A 21670-nucleotide genomic window follows, 5' to 3' on the forward strand; every position below is an offset into this window, starting at 1 on the left:
TTGCACAGAAGGTCACTCCGTTTTAGATCCGGGCTTCGACGGATGTCCTCCATGTTGCGCTCGCTCAACAGTGGGAATGGAACCGAACATCGAAGGCCACGCCAAGACGACTTCTTCCTTCTTGCCGTCTCTGCAATAGCGTAGCCAGACGCCGTAAGTCACGTTTATATAGCATGCAATACCGGTGAATAAGTGCCTAAGCCGGCTGTTAGCTTCTTCCTGGCACCGATGTTAGTTAACACTCACCACCATCCATGGCCCTCGAGGAGAACGCCCCAGGGGAGTCCGAGTTCTCGTCTCCAATGTCGAAGATGCGAACAGAAAATGTTGTCAAGGTTCCAAGCCAGAAATCCAATGGCTATGGAAACAAGACCGCAAGTGATCAATGTCCACATTTTCTTGAGGAGTTGCGTGTCGAGAAGCGCAGCCTTGCTCTGAGGTGTAGACTTGGGCCGGAGTATCTTCTCCATGATGTACATGCTTCGAAACACAACAGTGGCTGTGAGTATTCCGAACATGACTTGATGAAAGACGGGATCTCCGAGGTAGTGGTAGTACACTGTGATGAAAATGGCCAAGCCAGTGATGAAGGTGCCCAGAAGAGCCTGGCCAAACAAGGATTTTCCGTGAGAAAATACCGCATAGAAGAGGATGCATGTGGTGTATATCATTGACAGCTCATCAAACAGCTGCATCCAGTCTTGCTCGAGGGTCAGTACTGTAGCACAGCATGGTCAAGGATTTCAGAGGCAACGAACACTTCAATGAGGTATGGTAGACCACGCTTGCGATACCGATGGTCATGTACCCAACATATGCCACCAGAAATACTCGAGGATGTTTATTTCTAATGCAGCTGGAAATTCCAACTAACGCCAGATAGACGAATATCGCATTTGTGAAAGTGTTGACAAACTCGGCCACGTATGGTGTGACATAGTAATCCTATAAACAAAGGTCAGAATCAGTGAAGTTCGAGCAGATGGTAGAATTTTGATAGATCTTGTTGGTATATTGCGCAATAAGCCTACCTCTTCGCACCAGTTGATGGTTGCTGTGACAGGATTCCAAAACCCGTCCCTAGAGGGTGGGTAGGATATGGATGGCAACGGAAAAGGCATTCCGGCTTGATATGATCTTGTAGGAACGAAGAGAAGACGGTGAGAAAAGTAAGCTGGACACCGTAGATGTTGGCGTGAGACTTAGATCGTCTTCTCCGAGGCCTACGTGTGAGCACGGCTGTGGCTCAAAGCTGCCCTTTAACCACGCTGTTTCTCACAAGTTGTCGGTGTCAAATCGTCTCTGTTGAAAGATTGCACGCCTTGAATATGGAAATTTCATGAACATCCCGGTGGCTTCTATCGAATTGTGCGAAAGGCGAAGTGAAGGTTGCGGAGGGATTATTGGAAAGTCGCGAATGTGTGAAAAATCTAAGTGTGTCTGGCTGGTTCCTTAAAAAGCGCGAGCCTGAAGCCACAGTATGGATATCCGGCAAGTTGCAGGGTAGCCGTTCGTACCGAGACCGAGCTGAGTAATCCATTGGATGTTAATCCGTAAAGGTCTCTCGGCAAGTGGAGTGGATGCTTGCCCCAGCTGGATTAAGACAGATGTATCTGCCCAAATGGTCCCGAAAACCCTCCCTTCGGAATGCATAACTTAATCTCAACGGAAGCTAGACAACAGGGCCTCCGTCATAATTCTATGCAGAAATGCACTTGCGATACCAATTGACATGCATATGTTTAATCAAGATGAGCTCTTACGATTTTACTCCACCGAATACAGGACGAGTCAGTTTCGACTCTGCGTTTACATAATTACTTGGTCAACATATCTAACGACCCAGCCTTTGAGCTTGGGACTTTTTGCTATAAATACCTGCAGAGTCCTGATCCCAGTCTCGCTCTCTCGCACACCCTTCCAGAGGCTTACTACCGCCCTCGATGAGTTTTATCGGTTCGAATCACTCCAGTAATTAGTCGGGCTGGATGAGGCTTCAGTTGTGTAGCCTTCGCAACTCAGAGTACATGTCTTGGTACCACTGGATGATGGTAAAATGAGCATGCCCACTGGGAGGAATAGATACGAGAACACCACTTGACTCTCAAGTGTGAGGGTTCTTGCCTCCCGTGGCTGCTTACTTATCGGAAGAATACCGCTTTCTAACCCGCCTCCTGGGTGCTTCGTAGAAAAGAAGGTGGCTCGAAGGATGTCATTCTCGTTCAGCTCTGTGGCCTCCGTTCTTTGTATGATCCATCCAGAGGCTATTGCAAACAGAATTTTTCCGCCTGTCCAACATTGGTATTGTTAGGTTTCTCTTCGGAGGCCCAAGGCTGCAATATCTTATGTGATAAGTAAAAGTCCCGGTATGTCCTAGCTTTCACCAGTTTCGAAGCATTTCTTCTGTTGCTATCAGCTTCATGCCATATTTGTACAAGTTCTAGTCAGATATTCCACAGTTCCTAATACCTGGCTCCATCGTAATTGCTGCATAACTTCTCTCGATATTGAAGATGCCTCGATTCTTTCTTTCCTTCGCATTTATTACCCTTCTCAACTGGCCATGCCTCGCAGTGTATGTTGCCAAAGACCAATTCAAAAGCTGGTACCCTGAGTTCGGGCCTACCTTCGAAGCTATCATGGAGGGCAACTGCTCCGCCGAGTATGAGAGATATTTGACGATTCCGAGGGAGAATGCCACCATCGACTGGTTTACGGGAGGCGGCAACACGAACAGGCTCGCTCAGCCCGTAGCAAACTGCATTCTGGGCAACACGTCTGAGTACATCATGAGCAACATGGCGGCTGCCGCAGTCGTCCTTGGTCTCATGCCAACAATCCTCGCTACAGTTGGAAACAGCGTAGAAGAGACTTCGACGCTCTGCGTCATCGGACAGAGACCACTCATCGCCCTACTTGTGGCTGCTGGATCACCTGCCATCCATCCCATTCGATCGTTCGAGTACATGAACCCGATGAAGTTGGTCAAGCCCCGGCACTACCGTTTACGCACTGAAAGATCATCTGTACCGCTTAGGACGGTTAGTCTCGCTATCGAATTCCTTGCTGCGATTGCGGCCATCATCAACACGTATACACTGTGCAATCAGCTGGGCGTGATGGTTGTCAGTATGCTCGCCCCCCAGCTGACTTATTTGGAGTTCCTTTGGAGTATTATCGGTATCAGTTCCCACGTCTCCGCAGCTGCTAGCTTGTGGGCTCGAACACGGATCACCGAGGGTACTCGACGTGGGTACATCGGGGAAGTACTTTCGCGACAATTCAAACCTCTAGATGAGAAGGATTGGACTAAAGCAATCATTGATGAGGATGAAACGTATTGTTCAATGGTCTTGTCATATTTCACGTCTCTGCTAGGTACATGTCATCTTATTTACGGAAGTATGTTGTTCTCCAGTCTTGTTTTCATCTCCGCAACGGATAGTCTTAAGATCATGGCTCGCTACATGGCATCAGCGATGGTTAGCAGATTCATTCTCATGTACGAGCTCTTCTGGCTACGAGATACCCTTAGCGAAAGGAAGGAGCTGTTCTCGAAAGCTGAGTCCGATCAGTCGAGTCAATCCACCGAGGTTTTGGAGCGCGGTGGCAAAATATATCATAGAAGCGCTACTGATTCGAGGGCGCTTAAAGACTGAGATTGGCTATGACTTCAGATATCTTCGTAGATAGCTATACAAGTGAATTATTTCTCTCCTAGATGCCGTACGTTGGTGGCGAGTAAGATGGTCTACCTTAAGAATAGAAGCCTGTACTATGAGTACACTGTTCTGGTCACCGCTACGATGACTTCGCCCAGTCTCACGATCCGAGTAAGTTCAGTTCGTGAAACTCTGACTTTCTTCTTCCTCAATCTCGTGTTGCTGCCGACGCTGAACCATCAGGGTGAGTCTTGGGCCTTGTTTCCACTTGCTTCCCTTTTACCTCTATGCCTCCGTCTCCGATTCTTGACGCGCTAAATCGCTCACTCAATCTCTGTCTCTGCTCCCTGACTGGCTCGTCTTCAGGCTTCTGACTTGTTGGCCTCGCCTCAGAAAGATTTGAATGCTTATCGCCACTGCTTCCCGCTTTCTTGCCAGCTCCTTCGGATATCAAATTGTTGATCCTTTCCACCAGTTCAGCAACCAACTTTTCCCTTTCTTCAATAGACCTATCAAATATGGAAGGCACAGGGTCAGGGGCAGGTTGTGGCTGTGTGCTAGGTTGACTGCCAGATCTCGGTTCCTTTCCTGATAATGGCATGATAGATGATGACAAATATGAGTTCTCTTGGGGCAGCTTGTTGCTCTTCACGATGTCTTCCTTCGGCCGAGTCGTCCGTTTTGTTTCATGATTTGGATTGTGCCTGGACATCGTAAAGTCAGCAGTCGACAAGCTGTGTGGTGTTCCGTCGAATGGCTCAGCCTCGGCATGATTTCTGATTCGATGTGCCGCATTGAAAGAATGCCTATTGACATATTGAGGTGTGGCGACAAAGTTAGGGAGGACTTGCGACATTGTTGGGCTTCCAGAGGGTGCAAACTTCGGCAGGTTCAAGCGGTAGAGGGCTGTCGCCGCTTTGCTTTCATAGGAGTCCCTTTCCTGCTGATTTCGAGAGAGAGCTCTCAATACCCTGGCTTGCGCGTGTGACACTGGTCCTTCATTCAAAGCCTCACCAGCGAGGATAAGATCTCGCCGGGTGCACGCGCGGTGCTCGCGAGTCGTGAGAGAATATGGTATGTAACAGTACAGGCGTGTTTCGAGATAGCCCTTTGGCGATCCAATTGAGTGCCACAATTCACCTAGCTTATCTAGCAGAGGCTTTGGCTGAGGAGATTGATAAATGAGTAGTTGAAGGCAAGTCACTTGCAGCGGAGCATCTCCTAGCTCTTCCGCAACTCCAAGGACGGTTCGAAGAGCTCCGTCGTGGCCCAGCGTAGTAGTTGGGTCCGGTTGCCAATTGGGTGCTTCCTCATCATCTGGTGCGTATAGAATCATGAGATTGATTGGTACCATGATATCAGAGTCATAATGAAACCCTGGTAATTTGTGTAAATGAGACGCAAGGGCGAAATATCCGGTGATTGTCCGATCGACGTATTGCTCTACCAAGACTTTCGCTATGATCCAACGAAGATATGGTCGAGATTTCGTATTTGTTGATTGCATCCCCACAACCTCTAGGGCATGACTCTGGGAAAATTCAAAAATTGTTTTGACCATGTCAGGATTCGTATGCACACCCATAGAGGCTAGGGTTAACGTCGTGAAGATTTCCAGTAAAGCAAATGACGATTCTTCGTCCGGCGTTGTCGTTCCCCAGTCGTCTTCGACTTTTTCGACCATTCTAGCTAGACTCGCATCGGTGCCATCACAATTGTCTGCCAGTAGACTTCCAAGAGTCCGGCAAACGCAAGTGCGGTGGAGCCTTAGGAGGCTTTCCAGCAGGTCTCCGAAATCCCAAATCCTGCCCTCGCCTTTTAGATGCCGGTATACTCCAGCCAGTGCAACATGGGAATAAATCTTAGGATCGCCATTTATATACAGCGCAGAAATTGCGAGAGTGAGCTTAATCAAGTTAGCAGTGTGTTGATCTCAGTGGCTCATGCTCGCGTCTACTTACTTCCGTTGAGTCTAGCTTAGGCCAATGTTTCCATACTATCTGCATAATGTCAAGTACGTTCAACCTCTCTGGTTCTTTCTTTTGAGATAAGATATTCCCACAGGCCCTACCAGCTAGACTCAAGCGCAGATCAATATTCGTTCGGAGGGCTCCAGGGAAAAGTCCCCATGCAAAGTTCTGCTCAACTTGGGAAAGTGCATGGCAATCCCACATTGCCAAAAGACCTGCACAGTATTGGTCCAACACGTACGGGTTGTCCCTGAAATGTGACAGACGATGTTCAAAGTGTCTCCGAGCAGCCTTGAATCGCCCCAACCTCACAAGTCTTGCGTATTGTTCCAAGTCTTCTTCCAGATCGTCAGTAGCATTGTGCTCTGAGTGAATTGTGATGTCTTGAGGAGACCGAGGATCAATCAGAACATGGATCATTCGACTGGGTCTGGTCAAGGCGGGGACTCTACTGGGTTCGATGGTTGACGGAGGCGGTGGAGGTACTGGGAGTGCCGGCTTCGGTATGGGGGCCAACGGCAATTGTGCAGAAGCCGCATCGCTCGGGTGAAGACTACCCAGGGAGGATTCCGATTGCGTCTCATCATCTGAAGACTCGGCAGATTCGTCGTAATCTTCAACAAAAGCAACATAACCTGAGCTCTTTGGTTTTTGGGGTGAATTCCCACCGCCTTTGAGCTGCTTGGGTGGTTCTTGATGTGTATCGCTTTCACGTCCAGGCAGTATGTACCTGTTGGGTTGATCATCGGCGGTTCGCCGCTCGTAAACCTTCCAGGTTCGGCCATCGTCCGTTATCGAATGGCGCAGTGGTGATGATGGTTTCCTGCTCGGAATATTCCAAGCCAGTTTTCTTATGTGTGAATTGGTATTTTGAGCGGCACGAGCGGCTAGCGCTTCTCTTTGTCTCTGGAGATACAATGACGTTTTTCGCGGACTGTACGTCTCTTCGTCTTCTTCTTCGTGGTCGTAAAGCGTGGCTCCGCTCAAGAAGGTATGATGGGAAGCTCTACTCGCTTGCGACTTGGAAGAGTCCATGATGCTGGGGAATTGTTTGGAATTTTGTCTGGAGGCTTTGGGTTTTTGCGACCTTGTTAATTCTGGTCTCTCGAAGTTGGACACTCACTATACTTTGAGAGGTATGGCCATGGGTACAGAGGCTTCTTTCATCACGAGAGGCAATGGTGTTTCGAGGGAAAGTCGTCACAACAGAATGGGGAAGAAGGTCGGCGTGTGCGGTATTAGCCCACGCCTTGAGTATGCATGACCAATACTGAAGCCAACGGTCCAGCCACCCTTAGAAGACAGAAAGGGCCAATAACAGCGCATTGAAGTACCTGAACTTGCTACCCCTCAGTTGACTGATAAATTAGAAGATAACTCGGCGTTGTTTCTGCTCCATGATAGGCGCAGTCGGTATGCGTGCAATGTAAGCTGCAGCGTCGTGCATGCGCAGCAGTGAGCCCCCCCTCAATTTTGGTCTCTTGCCCGGTCAGTCCTTCTGACGTTGTCAGAGCCTTGCCAGACTTTCCAAAAACAACAAACTCTCAATTCGAATTCATATGTCATGACACACAACGACACTTCGACCATGGCCGATACAGCGATTGAACATGTAGCAAACAGAAGTCCGCACTCGTTTCGTCCCGGGCTACGTGTCCGCCGATTTGGCAGACAAGATTTCGAACGCTTTAATCAGGAGGCAGCTCGTGGGTCTCACTTATGCATTGGATCTGGCACTATCGGAAAAGTCCAGGTCGAATGCAAATACCTGTGGAGGAAGGCGCAATGGGGTGTACTTGGCCCTAGCAGACATCCTGCCGGTATAGTCTACATCGACATCGCAATCAAGCAGCCGCCAGGACACATCCTGAGCAATGCCACTGTCCTTGTCACTTTGACGCAAACAGACACACTTGGGTTCGTTCCCGGGATTAGTGGACGGTCGCAGAGACACGTTCGAACTTCATTGGAGTCAGACTACGCAGTTCAAATGACAGATTTCTTTGGACCTCAGTCTCTCACAGGCCCGAGAATTGTCACTTCGGAGATCAAAGCGAAGGCTTTCGAACCCACGGTTGGAGCTGGAGGCTTCTTTGAATTGGGGAGGATGGGAGTTCGTCAGAGCAAGATGAGAGAGCTTGTTGACAGCTGGACCTTCAAGGGAACGGTAAAACGAGCAAAGGGCGGAGAAGGATTCCGGTCCCTCGAATGGGAGCTCAACGAAAGCGAAATAGACAGCAACCCATTTCGAAAACACAACTTCCACACCGCCTTTGCGTTCGAACACAGCGATAGACCGATCATCATGTGCGTCGAAGTGGAGGGTCGTCTCAAAAGCATGGCGCGGCAAACTAAACATAGGTTTTTGCGCTTCTGCTCGAAGTCAGGCGACACCGATAACTCAATGACAACCGAAATTGATCTATCATTGGCAACATCGACCTTCAAGAAACGGCTCGACGGCATCGCACACGGTATAAATATGGCAATGCAGAAGGAGAACCATGATGATACCCCGGTAGAGATGCCACGGCCTATGCCGGCCACCTTTGAAGAGGAATCTCCTCCGAAGGAAGTCTCTTTCGACGAGATCGAGGAGGTGGCAGACTCCGGGGTGGATGTCTTGTTGCAATATCTCCACCAGCCTGCTACGGTAGCGATCGAGCGTCAATCATCGCCGGTAGAGAATGGAAGCGAGTTTTCCACGGGCGACGAGACGCTCGTCAATGACAACAGCGACCACAGCATCTCGGGCAAGTCTGTCCAATCTGTGGGCCGAGTAACTGCTCAGCACATGTTAAAGGTGTCTGAAGTCGTGGCACTGGCCCTCTTCAACTGGGTCTTGATGATGGTGAAGCTCGTGGGTTCGGGTCAGCAATCATGGACGACCACAAAACCGATTTTCATTCAGAAAGTAGTGACATCATCGGAATATCACCACAAAGCGCCGATTCAGGAAAACTGGGACGACGAGGTTGATGCGCAGTACACAAAGCCCTCTCAGCATCTCTTGAGTGCAAAACCCGTGGCGCCTATCAGCGATGGGCTCTCGCAGATGATGACCCCTCTTCTGAATGAAAAGAAGACACCAGAACGTATCCGAGTGCAGCGCAGGGGGAGTGTTTGAAGTTCAGAATAGCTGTCAGCCGTAAGTAACAAATACATAACGTATGCCATTAGGACCGACTGGAGGTGATATCCGGACCGTGACGTCTTTCGGAGGATGTGGGGTAGAGGACGGGCCGGCCCCGGGACACTGCCGCTAGGGCATCCGGGAGGCCAATGCAGTACCGAAGATTATTTGCCTGGTGTACACTATTTCCCCGAATATCCACGAAAGAGGTCAAAACATGTTACGTGAGCTCAAGCGCCGCAAGAAGAAGTTAAATTGACAAAAGGTTTGGTGCGTCAAGGACAGGATTCGAACCTGCGCGACCGAAGCCACTGCCTAATCTGGAATCAAGGTATGATAGCAGGGCAGCCCATTAACCACTCTGGCACCTTGACTAGTGACTGATTGCTGAGGACCAGAAGCGGGGATCTGGTTATAATGCACCATCACCCCGCTTCACCCCGCTACGCACATCCACAGCTGCGGAGCCGCGGACACCATCTACTGCGTAGACAATGGCTCGTGTAGACCGGTGGAGTTGTGACTGACGGTGGAATTGGTGAGATGCTAGTCAGTGATTGCCAAGGTGTCTGTTACGGTAGTGTCCCTCCGATCGTGGATCATGTTGATTCAAATGGATGAAAGGTTCGTCGAGCTATGTTATACAAATGCGTCACACTTATAACGACAGGCAACACTTTTGAAGGGATAAAAGCTATCTAGTGTATTGATGCCAAAGTGCCAAGTTGGCTTGGTGAAGCTACCTATTCATACCGATCTTGACCGAACCCAAAACTCCGAGCTGCCCATGTGATATCATCCTGAACCTATCTGAAATCCCAAAATCCCCTAAGCTCCTACAGTATGGCTGAACACCTTGGCAGCCAACTGGGTAAGCAGCCTCGCGCGATCTGCCCGAGGGAGGTCCTGCATCATGTTAGTACAAATCCCCCTTGCAAGACAATCTGGATAGAGAGGCTGACGGGATCTACCCGGTAGATATCTCCAGATTCGCACTGACCTGGAAAACGGCATAGACACTCTTGCCCTTCGCATCTCGAACAGAGCCAAGCCTGTTTCCAGCGACAGCACCCGCCAGCGCGCCAGGCATGTTTCCGACGATGAAGCCCAGCGCGCCACCACTAAGACCGCCTACCATGCTCCAGAACGAGCTCGTCGGGCGGTTGGTACCCTCCTCGGCCATGCCCTCCTCGCGCAACATCTCCTCGAATACATCGCCGAACTGTGCGTTGTCGGCCTGCGCGCGCTGACCCTCGTTCTGTTGACCCTGCTTCCCGCCTGTGAAGAAGTTCCATGCCCACGAGTAGGCATTTTGCGGGTTGGGGCCGGCCTGCGGGGGTACTTCCTCTGGGTCGGAGTCGTCGTCGGAAAAGTCGCCGTATGTTGTACCGGCGGATGCGCCAAAGATCTTTCGCTGGGCGTCGTATTCTCGGCGTCTTTGCGTGTCGGACAAGGTGTAGTATGCGTCGTTGACGAGCTGGAACTTGCGAGTGCGCGTTGCTCGCTCGGGTGAGTCGGCGGGGACCCTGTCTGGGTGTGTCTTCAAGGCGGCTCTGGAAAGTAAAGGTCAGTTCGAGGGAACTTGGACTCAGTATCTTGATCACTTACTTCTTGTATGCATCGCGAACTTGCTGGGTCGTAGCCGCCTCCGAGATCTCAAGGATCTTGTCTTTAGGCGCAATGTTAGTCGCAGCTCGGTAGCTATAGTGGGGTATTGGAGGGAAGCTTACAGTAGTTTGGAGGGGCGCCAGTGTTCGCCATCTTGATGATCGGTAGGACTAGAGGTACAAGAGGCTGGTTCTAGATGGTATTACAGCGATAAAAACCTCAAGTTAAGGGAGAAGGAGAGGGCTGCAGGCTTGAGGTGATCGAGTGAAAGATTGCGCTTGAGGTATCGCCTCCCCGAGGAACCAGGCGTGACTGACATCAACGTCATTGTGGCGCATGAAACCAAAGGGTGAACGTGGCTTGATCAGCTTGCGGGGCATTGCCTCCGGGGATCCCCCCACTTGTCTTTTTGAATGTGGTATGTGCTTTTTGCTTAGGTAAAGTGTGCACAGGCCATCCTAATGGTAGCAAGCACGTGCCCAGCTGCTCCTCTCCTTCGACATCTTCCGCTGCGCCTTCTCAGACTTCCTACTTTAAGAGCTTTCTGGTACCCATGGCTCGTCAGATCCAATCTCACCGCGTCTGTCCCACGATCTGCAGATCTCTAGATCGTGGGATACGATAAGTGCCAGCATCGGATCAGCAGCAGCGCCAAAGTCTTGAATTCGCCTCAATGGCTGAATGCCTCCAGCCGCCTTAAGTGCAGACTTCTCATCTCAAGTATCGACCCATCTGCCCGGATGAAGGATCTAGGTATCATTGTGCTTCCACGCCAGGAACGGTAACACTACGTTACTTTGAGGCTCTGCCACCAAGGAACGCCATCGTCTGGTCTCGCGTGCTCTTGACGAGGCGTGGCAAGCTGCAAATGATCATGCCGCATTCGTTCTCGAAAACGGTCTCCATCGAAGGTTTTCGTTCGTCTCAGTAGATCCTGGGAGAGAATACCTATCGACCCAACGAATCGCTGCACATTCCAGAACCCCTGTGAAGCATATTTCGCGCAAGTTCTAGCCTTCGACGCTAGGTTCATGCTAAAAGGCTATTCTGGGGAAGTCAAAACGCAGGCCTGCCGAGAGTCGGCCGTTGCTTAACAGTCATGCAAAGACTCTTGGCGCTGCCAACATGATTGCCAAGTGGTATTCTTCCTACGGTTCGGGGTATAAACTTGCGTGGCCTGATCGCCGACTTTCATCTCTTGTATTCCGGTATTGGAGGTGAACAGTGGTTATGCTGTCCTTCATTGCAGTTGATAGAGTACCAGCTAGCCTCCAGAAACAAATCGCGCCGTTCTTTTGACCACCGCGCTAACCAACTTGTCGGCTTTTGGGACACACGTGCATCCGCATGGCATTACGAAACCAGCTTGGGGTCGTCAGGAGCGAAGCTCACTCGCAGCCACATATCAGCCCAATATTCCAGCTGTCCGTTCTGGGCAGGCCAAGCTACCAGTCGAGCCAGTCCATTTGGCAGCCTCAAACCGCGAGCGATACTTGTGCAAAAACGCTCATAGATGATCGCCGTCGTGCCACTCAACTTGAGAGAGCAAGCTAAGCTAAGATACGCGGGGGATACGGAACAGGGAGTCAGGATCGGCATCCCGCGGCTGAAATGTCACTTCGGAGGTTACTCTGCGAAAGTCCCCGATCCTTGGCGAGCGGCACTTTTGTGCTGCCTTTCTCCGCAATGCTTGCCTTCGCCGCATGCACATCTGAACATCCGCCGAGTCGACTTCGTCACCACATAGAGTTCCGATGTGTCAACGAACTGGGGTTGGCTTGACTTTGGCAAATGGCAGTCTTGGCAGGAAACAAGGCAGCCTCGCCTGCAGGCTGCGATGTTCCGGCACGTCTAAGGATGGGTTAGGAAGGTCCAAGTAGCTGGACTCTGCCTTGGCCAGAGGCAGTGAAGATCGTGAGACAGGTGAAAAGGGCAGGTACTTGGTCTATTGGGGTTACCCTCGGGCTGCGTGAAGAAAACTGGATCAACGCCTCGCTGCCTTTCTTCTTCTGCGACATCGACGACACCACACCACCGCCGCTCTCTAGTCACCGCTTTTGGCATCTTTATACTGTATTCTATGGTTCTCGATGCCCGACATCGTCTAGACCAAAAAGGGTTTGCAGGAAAAGTATATTCTTCTCTCCTTGCAAGCCCTTATATATAGGGATCAGTCCATCCCCAAACCCACACTGGATGAACCGGCTCCAACCGATCCTCGCTAGCTTTTTCCTCTCTCTTTAATTTGGGTGTCAGCTTGTCGGTGAAAGGCGCTTCTGGTTCCAGTATCAAGCGTCTCAGCTTCCCTGTCCGGCTAGTCAGGTCGCTTCTTCATCCCAAGGTCTGTCTATCAAGTACTTCAACTGCCCAAGAGTCTTGTCGCTGACTTGTGATGCTAGCTCTGTGAGGACGTTCGAAATACTGCTCGACAGTCGATAGAATGGCCCCCTTCACTGCGGCCGCGGATGGCAGCAGCCTTTGCACCACACCGATCTGTCTCGAGATCGCCTCAAACATTCTCATGAGTCTCGCGCCGAACCATACCGACATCGATCCGTGCACAGACTTTGACAAATGTGCGTCGCAGGACTCCAATTGCCTTTTGTTTCCCCCACTCGCATTGCCTCCAGCTCTAGTTTCCCCGCGCCCAAGCTTCGGATCCTTGTCTCACATCTTTTTCCGTTGTTTTCCTACTCGACACTGCTGCGGATTCTGCACGTTGCATGACTCTGGTTGGCTAATACACTTTCTTGGCAGATGCGTGCTCTGGATGGAAAGCAACCCATGCGCCTGGGGCTGGCCAAGGAAAGGCCTCATCGCTGGGTATTGTCGGGAGTGATGTCTCGATAGTGCTGAAGAACATCGTGGAAGGCACCTACCCCAGTGGACCAGACGCTGGATTTATCACGGCATCACTGTCTCAAGAGCAAATAGGCGTGGATCGGGACAACTTTCAGCTGATCGTGGAGACATACAATGCTTGCCTCAATGACACCGCCGTCAAGGCTGCAGGCTTGGGTCCTCTCATCAATCTCGTCAACCGTGTCGCGGAGGCTTTTCCTGTGGCCAATACTACAGAGGACAAGGAACGTAAGATCTCGAAGAATGATGCCAAAAACATGGGCAAGACACTACTGTTCTTTGGTCAACTCGGCATTTCTACTTTCGAGTCCGTCACTGTTGACTTTGATGACCAGAATACGGTATGTTGATCTGGGACCTGGGAGCCCGCCACTATGGATGCATACTGATTTCTAAGCAGAATAAGACACTCATATCCGTCGTCCCCGGAGGTACGCCGTTGCTCACAGGTTCTGTAGCCAGAAATAATGATACTGTTGCGGAGTATGAGCGCATTATGGCAGCACTTCTTCAGGCAGTCCACCCGGCGAAACTCGATGTTATGAATGCTCAGAGACTCGCTCTAGCCGTCACTAAGTTTGAGAAGGACGCGGTCGCTTTGCAGGCCACCGATGATAGCAAAGCAAGCCCAACTGTGAGTGATACCCTGACCTTTAAGTCTGACCGAGGAACTGATAGCCACCAAAGTCACCAGCAAGGAAGTTCAAGTTGGAAGAGGTCACAAGCGTGGCCCCAGAACTTGGTCATGATTTTGTCATCAACAACTTGATTCCCGCGGACTATACGCCGGATCAACTTGTGTTTTCCCCAGCCTACTTTGGCAACCTATCTCAGCTTCTCGCCAACACCTCTGTCGAAACGGTCCAAGGATTTTTTATCTGGAAAACAGTATCCACCTTCTCCAACTTCGTCGAGACAGATGTCACGGAAAGGTTGAACGACTTGAAATCAAAGCTTCGCGCTACAGATCCGGAGTTGGTTGGCAAGCCGCCGAGATGGCAGCAATGCGTCGGTCATGTGGATGAGGGTGTCCCATGGAGTGGCTTGCCTGCCGGGCTCGGCTGGATTCTGAGCCGATTCTACCTCGATAAGGCATACTCGAACGAAGCTCGTGATCTGGCTATCAACATGATGGGCACGATCCAGCAGGCCTTTATCTCGCGCCTCGGCGAGAAGGACTGGTTAACATCCGAAGTCAAGAAAGAGGCCGAAGTGAAGGTCAATGCCATTTCGAAAAAGATTGGTTATCCCGACGTGTCTCCGGACACCACAAACCCACGCAAGCTTGCAGATTATTATAATGGGCTCAAGGTTACCGACTCCTACTTCGACAATGCCCTTGCGTTTGCCACTTTCTCTAGCAAGTCGCTATGGGCTCTGCTTGGCAAGCCTGCTGATAAGAACATTTGGCTGCAAACCCCATCAACAACAAATGCTTACTACTCTACAACCTTCAACGACATTGTCATCAATGCTGGTATCCAGCAAAAACCCCTCTATAATGTTGCTTATCCCTCATATGTTAACTATGGCGCACTTGGCACCGTTCTTGGTCATGAGCTCACCCATGGCTTCGACAACAGCGGGCACAATTACGCTGCCAACGGGTCTCTCACAAACTGGTGGGATGAGCAGAGCCTCAAGGCGTTCAGTAATCGTACCAAATGCTTCGCCAACCAGTATCAGCAATTCACGGTCATTGCGCCTAATGGTACGAATGTTCCCGTTCGAGGTAACTTCACGCTCGGTGAAAACATAGCAGATGCCGGAGGTGTGGCGACAAGCTATGCGGCGTGGAAGAAACTACAGTCAGACAAGAAGTCTCAAGATTTCGACTTGCCTGGCCTGCAGAGTTTCTCGCATGACCAGATTTTCTTCTTGAAATGGGCACAAAACTGGTGCGACGTGTCATCTTCGAAGGTGTACGATGTCTACCTGCTTGGGGCCGACGTGCACTCTCCAGGATTCGCTCGTATCAAAGGGCCCTTGGACAACTCGAAGGACTTCCGCAGCGTTTTCAACTGCCCCCAAAGACAGCCTACATGTGAGCTTTGGTAGACGTCCCGCGGGGCCTTGAGACGCCGATAGCCTCGGTTTCCTGTGAGAGAGGAGTATCGCCGGCGATTGATGCTGCCAGGCTGTATTGCTGGGGACTTGGCCCTCCACTCGCTATTCAAGCCTTTATGCATCATAGATTAAATAAAGAATCATTAACCTCTCACAACCCATATGTCAACGATCTCTCATGATGTAATTCCCGCCCATCTCACATTTCTTCTTAGGTGCCAAATACGGACATCCGTCACCGAAAGGAATCGTGCCAACGAGAGTGAGACTCCACCTCAATTCATACGGGGCACTTGGCATGTGCAGGAAAGGAGACTTGAATCGGTGAGACTTGATCGTTTTAGCAAGTCTCATGCTGCGATGCATTTCCAATATGACAGTCGAAGGCTTCGGCGCCTCAACGTGGGCTAAATTTGTTGGATATCATCACCGAACCGGATACCAGGCACAAGATAGAGCTCGTCCCGGAACACGCCCCCGACCTCGTCCGGATCGACACCGGCTGTGACGGAGGGAAGCCCTTCTTACCCCAGTCCTTGGGGCATATCCGAGCAGATGCTACTCTATCATTGCCCGTGGATCACCCTGTCGATTGTCGAGCTCCAACGCGGTCACCAATACACACCAGAAACGTACATTCGCCAAGATGAGAAAGAAATATCGATAAGTACCTGATTTACCCCTCCAACTGACAATCAATCTCTAATTGTTACAGAATGCCTGCATTGTGACTATACGAGTGGAAAGCGGTTCTCGCGGCCCATGACCGCACTGTGGCGGTGTGTGGCTTTGCCCACACCCCACTTGCAATTTCGTGCAGGAGAGGGTCCCAGAACATGGGTAAAAATAGGGTACTCATCGGTCTCATCGCAGCTCTCCCCATCGACTTAGACGCTAGATCCATATTCGCATCGCGTTGAGAGGATTTATGATGTCGACTGACGAGCTACCAGCGGAGCTATGGCTGCTTGTCAGCAGCTACGTCTCTCAGTCCGATAGGGCACGCCTGGTACGGGTCAACCACAGATTCCACGACATACTCAATCGCAGACTGTATCTCCAGAGTATACGGACGACGCGTCGGATTGCGTCACTTACGCCTTGAAGACTGGAAATCTCGATACTCTCAAACGCGCTCATCTCTTCGGCGCGGATATTGCCAAGGCGTATCCCATGGCACCACTACCATGGGGGGGTCCCAGGGGCGACGGAAATCTGGACAGGATGACGACCTGGGGCACCCCGCTGTACCAGGCTGCCGCAGGAGGCCGCTATGAGATGGTCAAGTGGCTTCTAGATCAGAACGTCGATGTCGATGGCCCCGGGAGAAGCCTATGCAGTTGTATGCCAATCGGGAAGAGGGCAAGGGCCCGTTCCTTCCCCTCCATCTGTCGCCCTGCCCGCACATCCTTACATGTGGCCCTGTGCCAGCGACACAGCTCCGTTGCTCGCCTCCTGCTTTCCGCCGGAGCATCTCTGACAACTCAGTTGCAGGGTAGGTACGCCATGAGAAAGTCCCCTTTCTGGGATTCGGAAGCGGACGCGGAAACATGCCCATATCTTCCACCACCCGCCAGAAAGGCGAAGTTCTGGTTAGCAGATGCCATGCAAAGTTCGAGGCCACATAACGCCCTGCACGATGCGGCTCGTGCTGGGAACTTGGAGGTGATGACCGATCTCGTCAAGAACCGGGGCCTCTCGGTAGACAGTCCTGACAACAGAGACGCCACGCCGATTCAATACGCCTGCGAGTATCGTCCCTCAGAGCGCAATGTACACACGGAGAGAGACGTTGTGTCACATTTGCTCAGCCTCGGGGCCGATGTGGAGATATTTTTCCAACATGGAAACTCATTCATGACGCTGGCACTCGAATTTGCCATCGCTCAGGGTCATATCGAGGCCGCCAAGCAGCTTATGACGGTGGGAGACAGCCTTTGGACCGCTTTTGCAGACAACGGCCCCAAAGAATCACGGCTAAAGCTGTTGTTGCCAGCGATAATTGATACAACCGAGCCCGACTGTAATTCGGTTCTCGACTCGTACGCTCAAGTCGTCGCGGACTTCATCCGGGAGACCCAACGGACGCATCGGCCGGAATATGCCCCGCTTGTAGGAGAACTTCAGTCGACCTTTCTCTTCGTCTGCGAGGTCTCCTGTGGCGTCGATCGCGACTGTATGGATATCCTTCGCTCTTTCATGGACGTATTGGATTTCGGAGACAAAGTGACTTTGGAGCAGAATTGCCCCTTCTTGAAGTTCATCAGACGGAGCTTTGCGGAGCCGGACGGCTTATGGAGCGCAACTTTTCCCTTGACTATGCCTCCCGACAAAGAGCAGGACCGTTTATCGGGCTCTTCTCTCGGCATGCTCGCTCTCTGTGTTACGATTGGTGTGATGGACTGGGACTATCAGGGGCGGGCCCTGACGACCTTAAACTGGCTGATGACCCAGGGCGCGAACCCGATCGGCATGCGAGACACCGATCCGGACCCGTCTCTCACCCCCTTTGTCTACCTGATGAAGAAGATCACGGTGGGCCATCCGCGAGAATCGGAGCCGCTGACCTTTGTGTTGGGCTCAATCGGCCCTTTTGTCCGTCTTCTGGTGCAAAAGGGAGCGTGGATCCCGTGCGGAGAGGATGATATCGGAGGAGTTGTTCGAGTATACAAGGCGTGGGAGCTGTGTGTCCGCGACTTACATGAGAGGCCGGAAACCGCGCCAGAGTGGGCTTTCGCGATTCGCGATGCGTTTGATGACTGGTCTGACAGGCCCAAGGTTGAGGAGGTGCTGAGGCAGCACGGTCTTATCGACGAAGATAATTGTGTCGATTATGAGCAGAGTGAAGTGTGGGATGAAGAAACCGAAGAGGAGACCGAAGAGGAGGCCCTTTAAAGTGGCATGGAGGAGATTGAAGTGGAGGATACAGAGGAGCACAACGATAAGCATGGATTGAGTCTACGCTCGAGCTTGACACCAGAGTCGAGGGACTGGAGAATGGCGAGCTTGACGCATTGTCGGATTCGGGGTGAGAAAATGGAGACTATTACTAGGATGAGTGGGAGGTTGAAGGAAGGGTATGGGGGATGTTGGAGAAGAGGTTATTTAGAATAAGGTGATCATGGATACGGGCCTCGAGGCTCTCAGAGCTCTACGGGCGTGGATCTGAGCTTGAAGGAGGTTGCGGCCACGAGCACCCTATTTCAACGGCGTGAGCCGAGGCAGAAGTGAGATGTACGAATAAGTTGTAGACGATACCCAGGTATACAGGGCTCTGGAAGTCGAATTCCTCGAAAATGTAATGAGATGTAATTTAGAGTGAAAGAGAGCAACATGATCGTTATCTTCTACTTTTCACAAAATTGCACACACGGGAAAGTCTCCAAATACGCTCAAAATGACTCAAAATCTCATTCAATAATAGCTAGCAGGTTCATATCAGACCTGTCATGAAATACTCCAAGCCCGCTGAAATGCTGTGAATCCCTCGCTCGATCATGACGCCGTATGCTGAACTTGAACCCTGATAAATGCTCAAAATATTACATCCTCTGTCAGGGCATGCCTCGCATCAGCCCGACATCCTTATCGAAATGGCCAGCTCAGATGAGACAAAAGTCATCAAAATACCAACCCCATCCCATCTCAAAAAGCAGACGCCTCCTCCATCTCCCTGGTGTACAACACCCCCTCAATCTCAGGCGTCCACTTCATCGCCCTCCTAACCTTCCCAAGCGCCGTCCTCAACTCCCCCCATGTCCAAAACTCATCCATCAACCCATGCGCCTCGGCATATAAACTCGGCAAGCGGTACTCATCCTCCGCAGGACCCAATAACCTCACAATACCGCCGTTCCCAACCTCCTCCTCCGGCTGCGGAAGCGGCTTGAACTCGATAAAGACGGACAGCCTCCTCATATCGGTGAAACACCGCGAACAAGCCCGCAACGCCTCCGCGATACGCCGCTCGTCGAGGAGAACGGACCAGTGAATCCCAACATTCTCGATACCCGGTTTCGTGGTCCAGAGTGAATCCCACGCGCCGAGCCGCGTGCGGTAGACGAGCGGTGGTAGGTAGATGATATCCGATGAGGGCACGAACTCCAGGGCAGGCGGCGGCGACGGGCGGGAATCCTTTTGGACGTCGTACGGGTGCGGGAAGGGCCGAAGGAGGGCGCGGGTTGCCTTTCGCGATTCGGCGTTTGTGATGAGGGCGGCGGCACGGGGGTGGCGGTACTCCCGGGGCGGCTTGATGAGGTGGGTGTCCTCTCTGTACTCGAAGACGCGGGGTTGCGAGCTGAAGGTTTCCCAGATGAGGAGGCGGAGCTCGAGGGGGAGTGTCATGAAGGGATGACAGCTTTGCGGGGGTGGGAGATGTGGCGGTGTCATTGTTGGTTGTGAAGATGTGAGGATGGCGTTTGTGGTTGACATTATGAGGTTGCTTTCACAGCAGACGTGTATGTAGCTCAAACTATCCGGCCACTGTACCCGTATCAATCTGCGCTTTCTTAATTACTGGCCTCGTTCAATCGCGTGAGATGGTAGTCTACGATTTGAAAGATGAATGGTGACTTTATAGCAGTGTGTTATCTGACGTATGTAACCGCAAAGCGAGATAAGATGAGATGAGATGAGATGGGACGGAAGGAAGGTGACAGAACGTCAGCCTTTTCAGCTCTCCGGACATCGGGCGGCTGAAGTATGTTGGCCGCCCCGTCAACCGATGAACGCGGAATGCCTGCGTCGGCGGCCCTAGCGGCGGGAACGTGGTCTCACTTTGGCAGCCATTAGCCATTTGTTCCTCGGCTTGTGTGAAGAAAAAAGTCTCTCGTGGTAGAATAGATTACTTGTAACCTGGGATGGAGGGATCGCCTGTCATGACGTCGGATGGTTTTTTTTTTTTTTGGGCCAACACTAATGAACCGGCGTGGAACTACTCCGTAGGTGGTGAAAACCTCTCTTACCGCCAGGTGCCATGCACATCCGGGAAAAACGGGTTGAACCCTGTGAGTTTATCCTGCATCATGAAACTTTGAGCGATGGGCATGGTTTCTTATCCGCATGTTATTCCCAGGGTTTTCCAGAGGCTAACATACGAATGTAGCGTTGCGACTAGAGATATGTCGTAGTCAAAGGACAAGAGTGACTAAGTGAGCTGCTGTGCTCATCCGGAAGATCCGGTATGCAAGGCGGCACTTGACTCCGACGCCGGGAAAGCTTGAAAAGACCCCTTCGTCAACGTTGCGTGATCGGGCCTGGATTCTCTCGCGACAATCAAGGCTTGTTCTCCACCGGTGCCCGCTCATCCCTTGAGTCGGTCGCAGTCCGTGACTAGTGTCCGGCGGCGTGACCGAAGGGATGCCCCATGTAGCGTTGTGCCGTCACTCACCTAAGGTACCTAAGGTACCTCCAAAGTTCCAATATGGCTATCTGACGAGGAATTATCTTGTTGATTGCAGCAATCAAACTTACCCAGTAGCTCATAGCATATTTGATCCTTCGCGTTTACTCATCTCATCGGTGAGGGAAATTTGGGGGCGTTTTTCTTATCTCTTTCGAGCCAGGGTTCAATTGAGTTCACTGGCGCGAAAAATTTCGGGAATAAAACACGAAAGCTTGGGGGGATGGGAGGCATTGGCCGCCGCGGCGGTGCGGCGCCGGTCATCGGCGATGTGGGTATTTTTCGCCGGGTGGGTCACGAACGGCGTACAAGACCGGCATGGTCGGCGTACGAAAGCTTGGAAGGCATCGCCGCCTCCTTCTCTCCCTACAGCGAATGTAAGATCGTCAATTCAAACAGTGAGTCGCTCAGCAATAGCTCAGGGTTTGGAATAGGTCGAAAGAACGTGCTGTCTCTCGCGCACCAGAAAGGTTGCTAGTCTTCATTCTCACGCGAAGAACCTGCCATGATACGCCTATAGCTTCGTTCCAGTTGTACGCAATACTTTCAAGCGCAATTTATGATTCGCCAGCCTGATGAGACACGGAGAATGTACTTTCAGTGGTAGATTTAGCGGCCCGTAGGAGTGGAGTCCGGAAGACGAGAACGGTTCGGTGGGGCCAGTCTTCCGGAAGGAGGCCGGGGCCGAACTTCAACGACGACCCGGAGAGTCCCTTGGGAAACCATTTTCAGAGGTCTTTTCCGGCTGCGCAATATTCTTTGCATCAGAATCCTTGAGATTGTCTGTAAGGAGAGTCAATGGAGAAGGAGAAAGGTTGAGCTATCTCCTCGTTCCTTCCAGGTTCTCCTTGGTGGTTACCCTGATGATTTGCACGGAAGTATATAGTTACCTTGATTTCGCCTCATCTTCGTGTCTTTGAGCTTTTTGAAAGACCTCTTATCATCCTCAGAAAGGCAGCTTACGAAA

The 21670-nt window shown here is 51.5% G+C and overlaps 8 protein-coding genes across 8 annotated transcripts; 4 read left to right on the forward strand and 4 right to left on the reverse strand.

The window, feature by feature from the left end:
- Nucleotides 1-12: 12 nt before the first annotated feature.
- On the reverse strand, nt 13-1121 carry CTAM01_15364 (alkaline phytoceramidase; the record flags this gene model as incomplete). The annotated part of the gene is made up of 4 exons (XM_060531361.1): nt 13-196; nt 247-700; nt 759-945; nt 1032-1121. The coding sequence occupies 4 exons, from the start codon at nt 1119-1121 to the stop codon at nt 13-15; spliced, it is 915 nt and encodes a 304-aa protein (XP_060374062.1).
- Nucleotides 1122-2639: 1518 nt separating this feature from the next.
- CTAM01_15365 (uncharacterized protein) lies at nt 2640-3659 on the forward strand (the record flags this gene model as incomplete). The annotated part of the gene is made up of 1 exon (XM_060531362.1): nt 2640-3659. The coding sequence occupies one exon, from the start codon at nt 2640-2642 to the stop codon at nt 3657-3659; it is 1020 nt and encodes a 339-aa protein (XP_060374063.1).
- A 211-nt stretch (nt 3660-3870) lies between these two features.
- On the reverse strand, nt 3871-5505 carry CTAM01_15366 (uncharacterized protein; the record flags this gene model as incomplete). Its single annotated transcript, XM_060531363.1, has 1 exon — nt 3871-5505. A coding segment is annotated over one exon (1635 nt), but the record flags the coding sequence as incomplete, so codon positions are not given.
- A 1715-nt stretch (nt 5506-7220) lies between these two features.
- CTAM01_15367 (uncharacterized protein) lies at nt 7221-8759 on the forward strand (the record flags this gene model as incomplete). The annotated part of the gene is made up of 1 exon (XM_060531364.1): nt 7221-8759. One exon carries the CDS (start codon nt 7221-7223, stop codon nt 8757-8759), a length of 1539 nt encoding a protein of 512 aa, XP_060374065.1.
- An 834-nt stretch (nt 8760-9593) lies between these two features.
- CTAM01_15368 (DnaJ domain-containing protein) lies at nt 9594-10526 on the reverse strand (the record flags this gene model as incomplete). The annotated part of the gene is made up of 4 exons (XM_060531365.1): nt 9594-9671; nt 9766-10318; nt 10374-10434; nt 10496-10526. 4 exons carry the CDS (start codon nt 10524-10526, stop codon nt 9594-9596), a joined length of 723 nt encoding a protein of 240 aa, XP_060374066.1.
- Nucleotides 10527-12813: 2287 nt separating this feature from the next.
- Nucleotides 12814-15293, forward strand: CTAM01_15369 (peptidase family M13; the record flags this gene model as incomplete). Its single annotated transcript, XM_060531366.1, has 4 exons — nt 12814-12949; nt 13131-13576; nt 13636-13869; nt 13914-15293. The coding sequence occupies 4 exons, from the start codon at nt 12814-12816 to the stop codon at nt 15291-15293; spliced, it is 2196 nt and encodes a 731-aa protein (XP_060374067.1).
- A 1182-nt stretch (nt 15294-16475) lies between these two features.
- On the forward strand, nt 16476-18197 carry CTAM01_15370 (uncharacterized protein; the record flags this gene model as incomplete). Its single annotated transcript, XM_060531367.1, has 1 exon — nt 16476-18197. The coding sequence occupies one exon, from the start codon at nt 16476-16478 to the stop codon at nt 18195-18197; it is 1722 nt and encodes a 573-aa protein (XP_060374068.1).
- A 750-nt stretch (nt 18198-18947) lies between these two features.
- Nucleotides 18948-19733, reverse strand: CTAM01_15371 (uncharacterized protein; the record flags this gene model as incomplete). Its single annotated transcript, XM_060531368.1, has 1 exon — nt 18948-19733. One exon carries the CDS (start codon nt 19731-19733, stop codon nt 18948-18950), a length of 786 nt encoding a protein of 261 aa, XP_060374069.1.
- Between the last annotated feature and the right edge of the window lie 1937 nt (nt 19734-21670).

This window comes from Colletotrichum tamarilloi (genome assembly GCF_030869305.1).
Source record: "Colletotrichum tamarilloi strain Tom-12 chromosome Unknown Scaffold_159.1, whole genome shotgun sequence".
NCBI classification, from domain to species: domain Eukaryota; kingdom Fungi; phylum Ascomycota; class Sordariomycetes; order Glomerellales; family Glomerellaceae; genus Colletotrichum; species Colletotrichum tamarilloi.